The 17,337-nt window shown below is 40.0% G+C and overlaps 1 protein-coding gene across 3 annotated transcripts in view; it reads right to left on the reverse strand.

Moving 5' to 3' along the window:
• Nucleotides 1-52: 52 nt before the first annotated feature.
• The window catches only part of lypd6 (LY6/PLAUR domain containing 6), a 28,171-nt gene continuing 10,886 nt past the window's right edge, over nucleotides 53-17,337 (reverse strand). The window contains exons 1-5 of one of the 3 annotated variants that reach the window (XM_080877243.1): nucleotides 12,373-12,475; nucleotides 6,299-6,448; nucleotides 1,580-1,678; nucleotides 680-810; nucleotides 53-609 (exon numbers count right to left, since the gene is read on the reverse strand). In XM_080877243.1, the coding sequence (XP_080733369.1) occupies nucleotides 430-609; nucleotides 680-810; nucleotides 1,580-1,678; nucleotides 6,299-6,416 (528 nt within the window). In that variant the 5' untranslated portion in view covers nucleotides 6,417-6,448; nucleotides 12,373-12,475 and the 3' untranslated portion in view covers nucleotides 53-429. Of the gene's footprint in view, nucleotides 630-679; nucleotides 811-1,579; nucleotides 1,679-6,298; nucleotides 6,449-12,372; nucleotides 12,476-17,337 lie in introns of those variants that run through there. The other 2 variants (XM_080877245.1, XM_080877244.1) reach the window with 2 other exon arrangements.

Genomic DNA, 17,337 nt, shown 5'->3' on the forward strand with positions numbered 1-17,337 from the left:
ATATTAGGGAGTCCTGAGAGCTTGAAAAAGGGAGGCAACTGGACTTCTTTAGGTTTTAAAAATCCAGATGTCTTCTCTTATTATTGTTTAAGTCTATAATGATCTACCATATTAGGGATAGTCAGCATCGGCACGCAGAGCCAGGAGTAGAAGACATATCTGAGACAGTGTTTAGATCATTGTGAAGCCTGAGCTTTTGACTCAGAGATGTTTATTATGAGCTATATACAAAGTAACATTATAAATATAACAGAAAACACAGAAATGCAGATCGACTATTAAAAAAGTGGAAAAGAAGAAAGGAAACCAAAGTTGAATCAGTTGTCTTGCATATAAAAATGTCTTTAAACCTTCAGTTACTGAAACACGCAGCCAACACAGGTCCCAGTTCTGCCACTACACATACCAGCTGTTCTCTTTCTACGTGTCTCAAACACGTCCAGCTGTGAAGATGACAACAATGATGGCGATGATGATGAAGCACAGCGTTCTAGAATGAAGACTCCCGCTCAAACTAACCAAAGGAGAAATGGAGGAGAAAATGGCACTGCTGTCATTTCTGGGCACCAACACGTTGCAGATGTTCCCCTCACAGCAGGAAGAGCACACCTGAGGGATGAGAGGAAAGCCTATCACGTTAAGGTTGAGGAGACATCTGAAGGCAGAGCTCTCCACGTACCTGGTAGCCAGTATCGGCAACGTCAGCACAGCCAGTGAACAGACACTCCTCCAAGGTGGCACAGCGCTTGGTCACAGACACACTTTCCCCACTTCTATCCATCATGTGGAGGGTGGAGCAGTATTTAGTATCTGAAGGACAGTAAAATTCCCTTCATGTGACCAATTATGTCTTAATAACTTGACAGATTCACAGGCAGCCCCAATATGAGGAGTACAAAGTTTAAAACTGCCAACAAATATTTAAATTTAGAAAGATAAGAACTACCAAACGGTACTCTTCAGTGCATGACACTTTCAGCTTTTGGTGATCACAGTTTGTTTAGAGAGTTGGATGGCAGGTAGATGATTTTCAGATTCCACAGTGGGCTCTGGCCTTACTGAGTTTGGGAAAACGTGTTTCCATCAACTCTAACTGCACATTAAGAATGTGTTCCAGTTGCCAAGCAGATGTAGATCCCCGTGAAGTCGACCGAACGTGCGAAGTAAAATTCCAAGAAGAAGGAAGCAAAGTTCCTCTGATGAAAGATAACTGTGGGAACACCTGTTCATCACTACGTTCTACACTGATGAGCAAGATTAGCCATCAGTCGTCACACCTTGCTGAAGTGTTGGCAAAAAGGGCATGCAAATGAGATTTTGGAGAAGGGGGGGCTAGCATCTCCCTCCACTCACCTCCAAAACCACCTGTAAGCCACTTCCGCTTAAAAGTTCTTCCTTCCTACCAAGTCCTAGCAAATTATTATAAATATTGTTTATATCAATCTATTTTATTTATTTTAATCATTTTGTTGATGTTCGTTTGTAGCGCATTCCCAAAGAAACACGTTTCTCAAGAGAAGTCACTTGAACTGACATCTCCTTGAGCAGGCAGCCACAGATGAATCAAAAGCTGACGTACCCTTTGGACAGTATACGTCCGGGGCCCAGCGGTTGCAGTCGTAGTTGTCTACAGCATCTTGGCATGTGAAGCACTTGAATCCGCCAGGGTAAGGAGTAGCTGTGGAGACACAACTGTATTCAGTTTTAAGTTCAATAAGTGAAGAAGGCGTGTTTTCATTCGTCCTGTGTGTAATATCATTCCTGCAGAAAGGGACCTTCATTCATCAACCTTCTGGGGTGTTTTTTTTAATTAGCTCATTCAATCACTGTACACATTCTCTGTGTTTCTGGGTGATTTCAGAATCATAAGAGAGACGAATGTCCTAAAATTCGACCACCCCTGCCTTTTCCCTGGCTTCTGACATGGTTATGAAGTTGCCCTCAAAGCACAGATAGGACCAGAAGATGTGAAGGGCTTGTTAATCAAAGCTGGAGGGGCCCCAAAACCAGGTGCACTTTGGTACGAATCTTCCTGAAACGAGTTTCCATCTTATCCTGAGGCTTGTTTTTCCGAGGTGCCCCGACTTCCTTGCAAAGACGTGTGTTAGGTTTTTGGGGATTGGATACTGGGCTCAGGTTTGGATGTAAGATAGACAAAGCTCTTAAAGTATATAAACTATGACTCTCATACAGTGGGGCAAAAAAGTATTTAGTCAGCCACCGATTGTGCAAGTTCCCCCACTTAAAATGATGACAGAGGTCAGTAATTTGCACCAGAGGTACACTTCAACTGTGAGAGACAGAATGTGAAAAAAAAAATCCATGAATTCACATGGTAGAATTTGTAAAGAATTTATTCGTAAATCAGGGTGGAAAATAAGTATTTGGTCACCTCAAACAAGGAAAATCTCTGGCTCTCACAGACCTGTAACGTCTTCTGTAAGAAGCTTTTCTGTCCCCCACTCGTTACCTGTATGAATGGCACCTGTTTGAACTCATCATCTGTATAAAAGACACCTGTCCACGGCCTCAAACAGTCAGACTCCAAACTCCGCCATGGCCAAGACCAAAGAGCTTTCGAAGGACACCAGGAAAAGTATTGTAGACCTGCACCAGACTGGGAAGAGTGAATCTACAATAGGCAAGCAGCTTGGTGTGAAAAAATCAACTGTGGGAGCAATCATCAGAAAATGGAAGACATACAAGACCACTGATAATCTCCCTCGATCTGGGGCTCCACGCAAGATCTCATCCCGTGGGGTCAAAATGATCATGAGAACGGTGAGCAAAGATCCCAGAACCACACGGGGGGACCTGGTGAATGACCTGCAGAGAGCTGGGACCAAAGTAACAAAGGTCACCATCAGTAACACACTACAACGGCAGGGAATCAAATCCCGCAGTGCCAGACGTGTTCCGCTGCTGAAGCCAGTGCATGTCCAGGCCCGTCTGAAGTTTGCCAGAGAGCACATGGATGATACAGCAGAGGATTGGGAGAATGTCATGTGGTCAGATGAAACCAAAGTAGAACTTTTTGGTATAAACTCAACTCGTCGTGTTTGGAGGAAGAAGAATACCGAGTTGCATCCCAAGAACACCATACCTACTGTGAAGCATGGGGGTGGAAACATCATGCTATGGGGCTGTTTTTCTGCCAAGGGGACAGGACGACTGATCCGTGTTAAGGACAGAATGAATGGGGCCATGTATCGTGAGATTTTGAGCCAAAACCTCCTTCCATCAGTGAGAACTTTGAAGATGAAACGAGGCTGGGTCTTCCAACATGACAATGATCCAAAATACACCGCCCGGGCAACAAAGGAGTGGCTCCGTAAGAAGCATTTGAAAGTCCTGGAGTGGCCTAGCCAGTCTCCAGACCTCAACCCCATAGAAAATCTGTGGCGGGAGTTGAAAGTCCGTGTTGCTCGGCGACAGCCCCAAAACATCACTGCTCTCGAGAAGATCTGCATGGAGGAATGGGCCAAAATACCAGCTACTGTGTGTGCAAACCTGGTAAAGACCTATAGTAAACGTTTGACCTCTGTTATTGCCAACAAAGGTTATGTTACAAAGTATTGAGTTGTATTTTTGTTATTGACCAAATACTTATTTTCCACCCTGATTTACAAATAAATTCTTTACAAATCCTACCATGTGGATTCATGGATTTTTTTTTTTTTCACATTCTGTCTCTCACAGTTGAAGTGTACCTCTGGTGCAAATTACTGACCTCTGTCATCATTTTAAGTGGGGGAACTTGCACAATCGGTGGCTGACTAAATACTTTTTTGCCCCACTGTAAGTATTCTCACAGATGAGAATCAAATCAAAACTGCTGCTGTTTGTACATAGTAAAACTGTTTTCATATTTCTTGTACCATTTCTATTTTGATGTATTTGTTTAATTCACATGTCACAATGTTCACACTGTTCAGGTTTGATGCTTTTCTTATTAAAATAAAGTGCTGTATGACTGTGGCCTGTAGTATAGTGCACTTTAAAGGTTACGTAAATAAATGTATATACCAGTCTTTTTTTGGTTCAAATTAACTGCAAGTTCATCCCAGACCAATTTCATTTTATATTAACATTATTTGTTGCAGAAAAGGTTTTGAAAAAAGTGTGTCGCTATGAGTCTTAAGACTGTGTTTGTGTTGTTCACAATTCCACGAGGCCGAGCAATTTGTGCACCTACAATGGCATAGATGACATCATGTTATTTTTGTTTCACAATACTAACATTTAATTTTTATCCCCAAAACATCAGTTTTCTGTGGCATATTACGACACTATCACTTTACCTAGAAACCACCTAGAAGCAGGCTAAAATTAGCTGCTTTTTTTTCTTTGCACACTTAAAAACACCCTGTTGTTTTATCAGTAACCTCTGATTTGCCCCAAAAAAGAAAAGTTATTGAGTAAGTAAGTCATGATTGATGTAGACAAATAACTTCCATAAGTTCTCGATGGGCAATTGAAATGTGTGAATACCAAGTGACAAAACTGCTTTTTTTGGTCATTAGTAACACAAAACCCACTGGTCTACAATGCTTTGTATACCACAGTGGGGAACATGTAAATTATGCATATATTACTAACTGTGTTAATAACTGTGACTGTCATCTGACTGTTACTTTAGAAAGGGCAGTGGCATTAGCATAGGTGCACTTTCTTGGTAAATACATTGGACACTTAATCATTTAAAATAAAACAAGCTGTTGTCCAGTTTTTTGTTTATTCTAGGCAGAAATTTCTGTCTATTGAGAAAAATCCACTAAAACTACTAAATTAAAACAAATCATGTTACTGTCTAACATGTTTCTCATTAAAGTAAGACACTTTAGCGGTTTTACTGGATATTTATGTTTTAGCACATTTCATATATTCATTTAAATATTTGTATTTTGACTTTTAACTATTAGTTCTTTAATTCATTCAGTGTGTGAATAAACATGTATAGTATATCACAGTTGTTTTGTTCCTTTCACATCCTTATACAGTCCCTACTTTTATGCAAATCAGAGATGGATAAGCGGAAAATGTAAAAACTTCCTGATTTGAGATGAAATTACCCAAGTGTATACATTTATATGGATCCGCATTTTGAAATAATAATAAGAGTTGTAAAGTGCAGAATCCGAATATACAGGTAACCTAACGAGTGAAAGGTGTTTTAAGCTAGGGAAAAATCATTGGTAATGGAAATTCAGCTCAGGTGAACCTCTCAGTTTTTTGTCTCTATTCATGTGAGTCCTGCAGCTCGTTTTTACATGAAGGCTCTGGCAGGTACACAAAAACTATACAAACACGCTTCTGGTTGTGAAACTTTGGGTTAATTAAAAATATGTCATTTGGTCAATCACCTTCTGATTTTCTGCTTATTTAACAATTATACTGATTACTAAAAAAGAAGCAATAAATCTGTAGCCTGTGTCATAGATGCTCTCCAAAGATTTATGGATACTCATCAGTCTACTCCACGTCTCTGACTCAGGGATCAAACAAGGACCAGCCACTTTTCAGTCAAAGAACAATCCTGTTATTCTCAACAAAGACACAAACCAATCGCTTTGATGATCATGAACCACATCCTTGTGTAATAAGTTTCCAAGATTTTTTTCAGGTATTTTGAAAAGGGATTCATCAGTGTTATTTCCAAGAATTAATTCCAAATAAAGATGAAATACATTTGATCTTTTAAAGGTGCAAGTTAAATAGCAGAACTGTAACTTATAACTGGAATAAGTTTACTTAATATGTGTTAGTGTTTTAAGAACACACATTTCAATCAGTGTAATCTATGTTATAACAGCCCTAATCTGTTGCTTTTGTTTGTCTGTCATACGTCAATGGTTGAGAGAATGAAAGCTGCAGAACCAGCTTACAATCAGAGAAGGATGCCAACTATACTTTTATATATTTATATTTTAACATATTGTAATAAACTGTTGTTTTGGCAGCTACAACTGATTTAAATACAAAACGAAACTTTCCATTAAGTTTTATTTGTGCATGTGTAGCGTTTAAATGCATCTGTACTCACTCGTTATTCATTCAGTTAACATGACTTTTGTACCTTTGTAACATTTATTTATTTAAATAAAACAACAGTTTTGTTTTCTACACCGTGCTTGCTTTCTGCTTTTCTTGCAGCTTGTTTCCGATAGATATTATTAAAATGTTCCATTCAAGTTCAGTGCACGCTATTTAAAAACAATGCCGCTAATGTTATTCAGTCATATTCAGTATCAAACCTTTAAACAAATTGAGATGTAAAATAGTACTCCTATACTCCTACTTGAGGGGTGCAGCAGGATGATATCCTTCATGGTGAAGTCCCGTGACTGCGCAGTTTTCACCCAGTCAGTGATGGTGGTCAGCAGCAGGACCCAGGCCACTGTTGGCCAGGCCTCCATTATTGCACCAGAGTGTCTTCATGCACTTAGGCCTGTTGAACATGAGTGGATTAAAATGACAATATTAGAGAATCTTAAACGGATAAAGAATGTAAACACTCAGCCTCCCTGAGCTTTTTTTAAAGATACTACAGAGTCTTTTTAATGTATTGTTATTTTTGGTGTACAAGAAAGCATGATTAAACCACAGTTGAACTCAACGAAACATCAACAAAAGGCTTCAAGTGGCTAATAATAGAACCAATAAGTCTATAAATGTGACCACCTGTGTTCCTTCTCATGCTGTGAGCCTGCTTCATTAATCAAATGTCAAAGGAACTCTACGAGCCAGCTTTAAGCCTCAGCATCCCTTTCTGGATTTAACAGATAATGAAAGTGCTGATATTTCCATATTTTACTCAAGAAACTGAACACTGGTCATGTAAACCTATATTAATGCTCTCATTATTTTAATGCCAATCAATAAAACTCTCTAGAAACTATTCTTGAACTAATCTGAAGGTAATATGAAGTTTATAGGTCTGTAGCAATTGACCCTGCAGAAAGTTGGTATCCTCTGTGGACTATGCGCCCCAGCATCCACTGACCAGCATCACCACCTGCAGGAGCCACCATAGAGGTCAAGTGTAGTGCATATCAGCTGGAATGGGAGAGGACCTGATGAGCCGATCCCTGACTGTTGAAATTAGCTCTATTGACACAAAATGTCACCTGTCTCGTGGAGAAGGAGACTGAGCTAGTGGTTGAGGTTATTGGAATCAGTCTCCTGTAAAGGGGCTGGGCTCCCTCCAGTCTGGGGTTGCCCTTGGTGAGAGATTGCGGGCAAGGGTAGGTAGGTATACTTGTATCCCCCATTGGAGTACTTTCTATATGTTGGGGTTCTCCCCGTGGAAGAGAGTTGTCCCTGACTATTACTTCAGCTTATGCACCAAATTATACTTCAGAGGTACACACAACCTTCCTGTAATCACTGAAAAAAAAGAGTATGGTTTGGGTAACCTGTGGGACTCCAGAGGAAGCTGACAGGTACCAGCTGGCAGATTGCAGCTTATGTAGTAGCTGAAACAAAAAGTCTGGTGTGGGAGAAGTTTGGTGAGCTCGTGGAACAAGACTTTTGGTCAGCGTTGAAACGATTCTGGCAAACCACCAGATGACACAAGAGAAAAGTGGTGCTCTATCTATCTATAGGGGTGCTGCTGACTTCAGCTGAGGGTACAGTCGGAATTCTTCAAGGATCCCCTCAATCCCAGTGACAATGCTTAGAGAAAGCAGAGTCTGGGGACGATGGGGACAACTTGCCCATTATTAGAAGTGAGGTCATTGAAGCAGGTAAACAACTACTTGGTGGCAGGATCAGTGGGGAGGGTTCCTTAAACCTCTGGACGTTATGGGGCTTTCTTGGTTGACATCCCCCTGCTACATCACATACAGATCTGGGGCAGTGCCTCTGAACTGGCAGACTGGGGTGGATGTTCCCATCTTTAAAAAGGTTGACCAGAGGGTGTACTCAAATTGCAGGAGGATCACACTACTCAGACTCCAAAGGAAGATGTACGTCAACGTACAAGAGAGGAGACTATGTCCTGAACCTTGGATTCAGGCGGAACAAAGCAGTTTTCTTCCTGGTCATGGACCTCTGGACTCTTTGGGTTGTGTTGGAATTTCCCAGTCAGTCTACATGTGCTTTGTGGACTTGGAGACTGTATTCAGTCACATGTGTAAATGCTGTTAAATAATGTTCTGTGTAGAGTTCATGATGTGGATGATTGATTTATAATGGATTACAAAATTTCATGAATATATATAGTTAGTGTTAAAAATATCTTTATTTGAAATGTACATGTGTAAAGTGTAAGAGCTGGTGTCTCATGAGAATACCCTTAACGAGAGTAAGCGAGACCTTTCGTGTACTGCGAGGGAGCAGATGTCTCTCATGAAGCGTGTTAAGCTAAAGGTTTATTAAAAGAAAAGCAGCACAAGGACTTAAGGACCTCTTTTCAGGACAAACAGTCAGTGAGGTAGTTGTCATTTGAGAAATGTTTTTATTTGTGTTTGGACTTAATATGTGTACTGTGAAGTTGCTAAATGGTTTGTACTGTTCACTCGTGACCAGTTCTCATGGCGTATTGGCGTACTGGTGTACTGGTGATGGTGAAGCTGAGGAGGAGAGAAAGCCCAAGTAATAAACGCCTGTTTCAAAGAACCGACCAGTGTCTGTGTCGTGAAGAGAGCTACAACATGCAGCTTCAGGAGCATGGAGTATCTGGCTTGTTGCTACTAGCCATTCAGCCCCCGCTCAACCGCAGTGATAGTTTGGTCCACATTGCCAACAATAAGTCAAAGTCATTGTAGTAAAGCTATTTATTTTTGCTATAATTAAAGCCTCATAGAGGATTTTGAGATTGTATTGATATTATATCTCAATCCTGAGCTTTCAGTTAGAGTCCAGTCAGAACACTCCCTCTTTTTAGATTCACTGAGACGTCAATCAGTGAATTACACACCAGATGACCTGGTTTTATCCCTGACTTTTATGTTTTATCCCCAGGCACTGTGCCAGACTGTGGGGCTGTAAATGCTTGTTTTCTTTGCATTATGCATGCCCCAGTAAAATGGATCCACATCTTTACTTTGGTCCAAACACCCATAATGTAAAGTGCTACAAGAACACACTTGTTTTACTTCCAACACAAAGACATGATTATAAGTCATAAGACCTGAAACTAAAATAATTTCATTAAAAGGAAGCTTAGTAACTGATTGACCACATACATTTTCAGGCTAAAATGTTAATTTTCAATGAGTCCAGGTTCTCAAATGTGAAAATGAATGCCACAGTGTCTAAGTGGTAGTTAATATTCAGGATTAAAATAATTAAAACCTCCTCTCTAGATTTGCATGTCTTTTCAGCATGTGAGAAACTAATAAACACACGAAAACACAAAAAGGTCTGTAAATCAGGCTTAATAACAGGATTAATCTAAAGCCTTCACAGCGGTCTCCTAGTCGTCAGAGAGGTCTCCTCCTATTGCATTCATCAAGCTCCTCGAAGCACAGTGCTACTGTATAGCTCTTAATCATACGCTGTATGCTGAAAGAAAAACTTGAGATTAGGTCCCAAACTTTGAGCTGTCTGAAGGATCCCTGGCTTTGCCTGCAGTAAAATCTGTTTTTAGGTCTGAGAGGAGAAGGCAGGAGTGCAGGGATTATATACAAAGGCTCCCTGTTATAACTGGGGGGATGGAGAGGTTTCAATCAGCACCAACCAACTCCTTCGGGTCCCGGTTAAAAGGCTGTAGAAGGCTAAAAGAATCTGAAGGAGAGTCCGTCAAGACAACAGGGGATGAAGTTCAGAGATAGTGTAAACTGTAGATTGTTACCTGCTTAGTTACACATCTGGATGCATCCACACATTACAAAAAAACTAATGTGATGCAGATATATGGGCTAAATTGAAAGAAATGGCTCGGAGTTTAAGATGAATCTTATGAATATATATTACTTGACATGCACTAATGAAAAAAGCGACAGACCTAAACTGTCTTATGGACATCATGAAGTTCATAATTAGAATTATTTGCACTTCATTTTTGGCATAAAAGAAAGTAATGTGCAGAAACATGTGCAACTTGTTACATCTTAGAAGAGAAGATGTGGAGGCAAATATAATGAAAGACTAATTAGTGACAGAACACAACTGGAAACTACAATATGTCACATAAAAAAGTTCAAAACAAAAAAGAGCAAAACATTAATTGATCTAATAATAATGGCGGCTCCAGTGGTTCCAAACCATTTCAGTTAACTATACCTCCACAGCCACAGCTATGTCAAATAAACTCAAATATCACCTCACTGATGATGAGATCATTTCAGCGTAATTTAACCTGATTTTTTTTTTAAATTGAACAATGTTTAATTTTGCTGTGATATTTACAATACAATTGAACTTGAATGCAGGGTTAGTTAAATTATGTACTTTTGTAGTACAACCATTTCAACATCATCATAATTTATCTGTGTGGTCACTGTATTAGCTTTTTACATATATCATTTGGCCATTATTTTGAACAATTTTATTTAGCCACCTGCCCCCTAACGCTATGTAGCTAGCTTAAATGTTAAATGTTAATCCAGTAATGTTAGCTTGATACTAGATATTCATTATACACAGATTTTTTTATTAGTATTTTCCACTACTATTTCAACTACTACGTTTAGACATGAACTAATAGTATATAATAGTGTAACCCATATATAAATATAAATTGTTTATTTTAACCATTATCTGTGCTGATGGCTAATTATTAGCCATTATGGCAACCATTATCCAGTGCCAAACTATCATAATGAAATGTATATTAAGTTTTTATTGCAATTTTTAGCAAATAACTACAACCTTCTTTACCAAAATCATAATGTTCTAGTGTTGCACTTGACTCAGAATGTCTTCATTTCCTTTAGTTTACACCCAGGCAAACTCAGTTGTTGAGCTAATAGATCTAATTTAGTAAAATCCACTAACTCACTCTGCAGTCTGACCTGACAAAAATAGCTGGCTTATTGCTCCAAATTGGTCATGTGTTTCAAAAGAATACTTGATCAACATTTAGACCACCAGGGTTGACTTTGAAGATCAGCAGCTCAGCTCTATTGACCAGACACATATGGCAGGGGCTTAACTTCTTTCATTCCACTGATTTTCTCCCTATCTATCACGTCAGAGATAATTGACTGCATTCACAAAATTCTTGTTTCTCTTGTATAATTAGGTGGTTGAAATGTCATAAATATAAAGTCCCCTTCCCAAGCATTGCCATCTGGATTTACTGACACACTACATCACTGCGTGATTTTTGTGAGGTTTTTGCTTAGCTCATAAAGCATCTGACATTTTAACATTGTTTAACATGACCAAAAAGGTCACAGTTGGCCAGACACTCTAAATGAATGTAGTCTCCTTACTGCCTATTTGTATTAGCTGATTCATTATGATACATAAATCAAGATAATATGACAAGCAGACATTCCTTAGAAGTACATGTGACCTGTGCTATATAACATTTATAATTGGATTATTATCTCCTGTTATCTCTAAAGCTGCTCCAACTTTAAACTGTAACCTATTGTGACCAAACTACAAAACTTGGCTTTAAAACCACAAAGCAGTCGTGCTGAGAGGTCAAGTCTAAAGAACTGGACTTTGTGTGTATTTAAAATTTTTATCAACATTTGGGTAGCATAGCTTCCACACTATAAGGAGGGATTTAATTGAGTCCAATACAATATTTTTGCAATGTAGCTGCTCATATTTATATGTAAAATAGGGGTGTGAGACATGTAGGTCAGGACCAGAACTGACCCAAAAACTCCAGGTTTTGTTCATTGGCACATCTACTTTGAAGGACATGCAATGAAACATGTAGTATAAACTGTACTTTTTGAAAAGAAAGGCAGATTAAATATAGCTTTACTGGTTTGGCAACACTTCAGAATAAACTGGGTTATATGCGGCCCATGAACTAAAATGTAATGTTTTTATAGCTGTCAAAATTATTCAATCATTAAGCAGAATATAATGTATGTAGATAATACTTTACGGACTGTAGCACTTCACACAAAGTCTACCACATTAAAAGCACCATGGAAACTTGTGTAATCACAGTAAATTTACAACTTTTAACAAGGTACAAAGATTTACTGGGTTCCCACATAGTTCAGTTTAAGATCATATGCTGTCTCCACAACTATATTTGCTCTTCACTGAAATGGTGAATATGAACTAAATCTCACGATCAAAAACATGACAGCATTTCATGAAATATCATATCTTCAATTCATCTAAACGTAACGCTTCTCAATTGCACTGGTGCGCACGGAATTGATTTAAAATTACATGTGTTAGTACAGCTTGACTCTACGACTTTATCGCAACACTATTTTAATAAGAACTTACCAGCTTTAAATGCTCGATAGGACGCTCTCCATTCGGCGCGGATGAAGCTCAGAAACTAGTGAAGTGCAGCTCGGCGCGGCTGAGGAGGGGAGGGGGAGGCTGCAACGTCACAGACATCGGCACTCCCACAAATAGAAATGGATCATAAAAAAAAACAATGTTTTTTAATTCACCTTTTTTTCATGGCGGGGATTTATATATTATATATAGCAATGCACTGATATACAAAAATTTCCCTTTATGATTTTTTTAAAATATGCATTTTGTTAGTTATCAAAATGTATTACTTTCATAAACGAATTAATAAGTATATGTACGCTATTTTTCTTTTTTTCCCCTTTTTTTTCTTAATTTGATAAAATACTTTTTACAGTGTTGCTGAAGTTTAAGTGAATGTGTTATTTTTGCCAGTTTTAGCCGCTACATCAGGTGTTTGTGAGTGGGAGGGGCAGCGTCCAGCCTCCTCAGTGGAATTGCCCTCCTGGCCAAGAGGGAACAGAATGCCAGTAGAGGTGCCTCATTCCCACTGATGCCAAAGAGAGAAAGCAGGGGTCCAGGTGGCAGCATCACACTGAGAATCCTGGACAAGGTATGGAAAACCTTTGTCCAGAACTGGTCAAGTTGGGACAAGACCAGTATATATGGATCAGTGAGGCTTCAGCAGTTTTGCATCTATCACAATATGGAGTGATTTCAGAATAGATCTGAGATAATCTGGATTTTGAGAAGTGGGCTCTATGCACCACTTTAAACTGGATTAAACAGTGGCAGGCACATAATGATGTTGTGTTGACATCTTAGCAGGGACATAATTTCCAGGGGGGTTTGGGGGGCTATGACCCCCCCCCCCCCCCCCCAATAAAACTATGAATTACCTTGCATAAATAGGCTGTTGATTTTCTTTACTCATTTCAGTTATTACCAGCAAAATAGTTGCATGTTTAATTATCTGGGAATTTACCCAATTTATTTATTTAGACAGAGATCTTGACCCCGCCCCCCATTTTCAGCACAAAGTTACACCGATGCATGTTAGCTTATGGAGGCCCATGTTTTGTCATGTCTAAGTCTTCTGCCCATAATGTTCTGAGTTTGGATGAAGGGGTTTGTGTCAAGTTTAATATTTTATCGTAAAGCAGGGAGATCGGCCCTCTATTGGTCGGATTGAGTTGTAGGATAGTTTCTAATAGTGTAGCTCTGGTAGAGGGCTTGAGCCTGAAATCTGGGAATGAATAAAGTGCCTGACTTGCAAGTAACTGAAAAAGTGTGTTGGTGGTAGATTGTATTTATTAGCAAGTTGTTCAAATGATGCTAGTTTGTTGGCTATGAACAGGTCTTTAAAGCAAGTTATTCCACTTCTGTGCCACTCCACAAACCCACTGTCCTGTGTAGAAGGTTTAAAGAAATGGTTAGATGCAGTGGGGCTGAGAGGGGAGAAGTCACAGAGATGAAAGTATTTCTTATACTGGCCCCATATTTTCAGTAAGTGTTCAGAAGGTTCAGTTTATACCCAAAAGCTGACCAAATTGACCAAGCAGATTTAATGTAGATGGTAATGAAGTTGAAGGCTTAGAAATAAAAAGCAGGAGATCATCTGCATAAAGCGAGACCTTGTGTTCGATGGTATTTCTCCAAATGCCGTGTACTTCTTTGCAACTGTGAAACGCAATGACAAGGGGTTCTACGGCCAGATTAAAATCCAGGGGGCTGGGAGGACATCCCTGGCGTGTGCCCCTGTGAAGTTTGAATGGTTTTGACAATTGGACGTTAGTCTGTTTTGTAGCAGATAGCTGAGAGTAGAGCAGTTTATTCCATCCATAATTTTGCTCCAAAACCAAATCTGTGAACGACTGCAAAGAGATTGTCGAAGTCAACTCGATCAAAGGCTTCTTCAGTGTCCAGAGAGACAACATATTCATCAGCATCTGTAGAGCTGAAATAAACTATGCTAAATAGCCTTCTTACATTAAAACGGTGACCTTTAATGAAGCCTGTTTGGGCTTTTGAAATAATTGTTGGGAGAACCAATTGTAGTCTACGGGCAAGAATCTTGGCTAATATTGTAGCATCTGTGTTCAAGAGAAATTTGTCTAAAAGAGTCACATTCCATCGGATCTTTTCCTTTCTTTGCAATAAGTGTGGTACAGGCTTCATAAAATGACTGAGGAAGAGATCCTTGTTTAATGCAGTCGGTGAGGGTTATACTAAGCTGCGCAGACAGTAATGTAGTGCTCTGATTAAAAATTCTGATGGGAAACCATCCGGACCTGGACACTTGCCAGATTGCATTGAGGCTGTAGCTAAGGAAACTTCTGACTGAGAGGTAGAGTCATCCAGCCTTGTTTTAAGTTCTGGTGGAATTTCAGGAATGTTAAGTTTAGGTAGAAAGTCATTAATTGCATTGCAGCCAGTTTGTGACTCTGAGGTGTTAAAGTTCTGAGTAAAAATCCCTGAATACTTCAGTAATGTTTCATGATCTGTAACCATGTTGCCATCTTGTGGTCGAGCTTCAAGAATACTTTGCCTTGCCCTAGAACTGTTGAGAAGGCTTGCCAGTAATTGGTGGGGTCTGTCACCATGCATGTAGAATTTTGATTTGTCAAGCAAGAGCAAACGTTCAGTTGATTAAGTTGTGAGTGGGTCAAGTCTTGTTTTGAGTTCAACATGCTTTTTAAACATTTCGTGACTCTGTTTGAGAGCATCAGCCGCCTTAATTTGTTGCATTGACTTATTTCGCTCATAAATGGACTGTTTTTCAATTTTTGCTGAATAAGCAATAATCTGGCCTCTGATATAGGCCTTAAAGACATGTGATACAACAAGGCTGCAAGTATTAAGGGAGGAGCTAGTGGCAAAATAAAAGCATATCTCATCTTGGCGAAACTTTACAAAACTGTCATCTGACGGAAGGGTTGAATTGAAATCCTATTGTGCAGTTTTTATAGGAAGATGTGGAAGAGGCAGAGACAGAGTAAGTGGGGCATGATCTGAAATAACTATGCTATGGTAGGCACAGGAGTGGACCTGCTGCAGACAGTTAGTGTCAGTGATAAAGTAATTATTTCTTGAATATGGTGCACATGTGGGAAGTAGTAGTCTCTCTTGTGAAGATTTAAGAAATGCCAGACATGACACATTCTATATTCAGTTGATTTATAGAACAAAGACAAAGTGCACATTCACCTTAAATGATAAGAACAGAATAACTATACAGTAGGTGGAAATTAGTCCAGAACAGGTTAAAAAAAGAGCGAATACATGAGGTTCATAGCAGTGACCCTCACCCTCGACAAACCCTCCCCCAGACAGAAAATAGCTGCCTCATCCGTAGAGCTCCGACATAATGTCCTTGTACTGCGCCTGCTGATTAAGGACCTCGGGATTGCAGTCCTCCACAATACCTCTTAAATGTGGACAAGCATCGTTAGTCAAAGTATAATTGTTCTGAAAGATCAATTGTGATAATATAGTCCTGAGTATAGGGGTAAATACATACAGTGTGAGGGGCGACAGAAGGATCTGGGCCTGTGGAGGTTTTTGGGCTGACATGTTAAACATCGCAATTTACAAAACACCAAACAAAGCAATAATTTTGGAGGAATGGTGTTCTGGTAAGTGCTGGTCCAATGCCTTGCATTTCCTTTATTGTTTCATGAGTCTGTACTACCAAAGCATGCATGAATGTGTTTCTTTCAGATTACGTTTCAGAGTCAAAGATGGAAATTTCAGGGCTTGCATTTTTCTTGAGGAAATTACTGAGATACAAGCCACACTAACTGCTTGTTCATTCGCATTCCTTGACTCAAACACATGGTATGCTGCGACAGATAGATAAGCTCATCACTGGCAGGCAGCAGCCCTCTGACCTGACTGGTTATGTGATCCGTTGTAGAAAGAGCACAGAGTGAGATAGCAGCCCTTCAGATCCTTGGCACATAGAGGAATTTATGTAGTAGGCACACAGATATGCTATAATATGCTATAAAGTCTGGACAGATGGCTACTGCTGAAAGAGCACCTCACAAATATGCACACTATTCAAATGACAAAAAGTAAGAGCAGGAGAGACACGCAGAAAATTCCTAAAACTGTGGTTCCTATTGCACCAACTGTGATGAATCTGAATCAGTGAGTATAAAGCATATGTTGGATACGGCTCATATTTCATGAGCCGTATGAGCATTTTAAAAGCAACTGTGCAGACCGGAGGTCAAAACAACATAAGCTTGTCACACCGTAAGGTAGAGATCCTACAATACGACAGCAATGATACGATGATCCACTAGAAGTGAGCACATGGCAACATTGGGGAGGATGAACTCCCTTTTAATAGGAAGAGACCACTTGACTAAACTAGGCTCAGGGTGGGGAAGACACCTGCTGCAAATCGGGGGACATAAAGACTTTAACTTTTTTTTTTTTTTTAAGTCAGTAGGAGTCAGTGTGCTCTAAAATATGGACTGGTACTGACTGATCAATGGAAAATGCATCTGTAGAGATACAGACTTTGAACTGTAGACTCATTCAATGCATTGTGCACATTTACAAGCTACACAGAAGGATCTTACTTAAACCCTACATGGAATAGAATATGAAATGCAACATCCATCCATTTTCTTCCGCTTATCCTCGCGGGGGCAGCAGCCCAAGCAGAGAATCCCAGACCTCCCTCCACCCAGCCACCTGCCCCGGGGCCTCCTCCCGGTGGGACATGCCCAGAAAACCTCGCCCAGGAGGCGCCCAGGGGGCATCCTTGTCAGATGCCCGAACCACCTCAACAGGCTCCTTTTGATGTGGAGGAGCAGCGGCTCTACTCTGAGCCCCTCCCGAATGGCCAAACTTCTCACCCTATCTCTAAGGGAGAGGCCAGCCACCCTTCGGAGGAAGCCCATTTCCGCCGCTTGTATTCGCGATCTCGTTCTTTCGGTCACTACCCACAGCTCGTGACCATAGGTGAGGGTAGGG

Source organism: Rhamphochromis sp. 'chilingali', assembly GCF_963969265.1.
Source record: "Rhamphochromis sp. 'chilingali' genome assembly, chromosome: 3".
Taxonomy (NCBI): Eukaryota; Metazoa; Chordata; class Actinopteri; order Cichliformes; family Cichlidae; genus Rhamphochromis; species Rhamphochromis sp. 'chilingali'.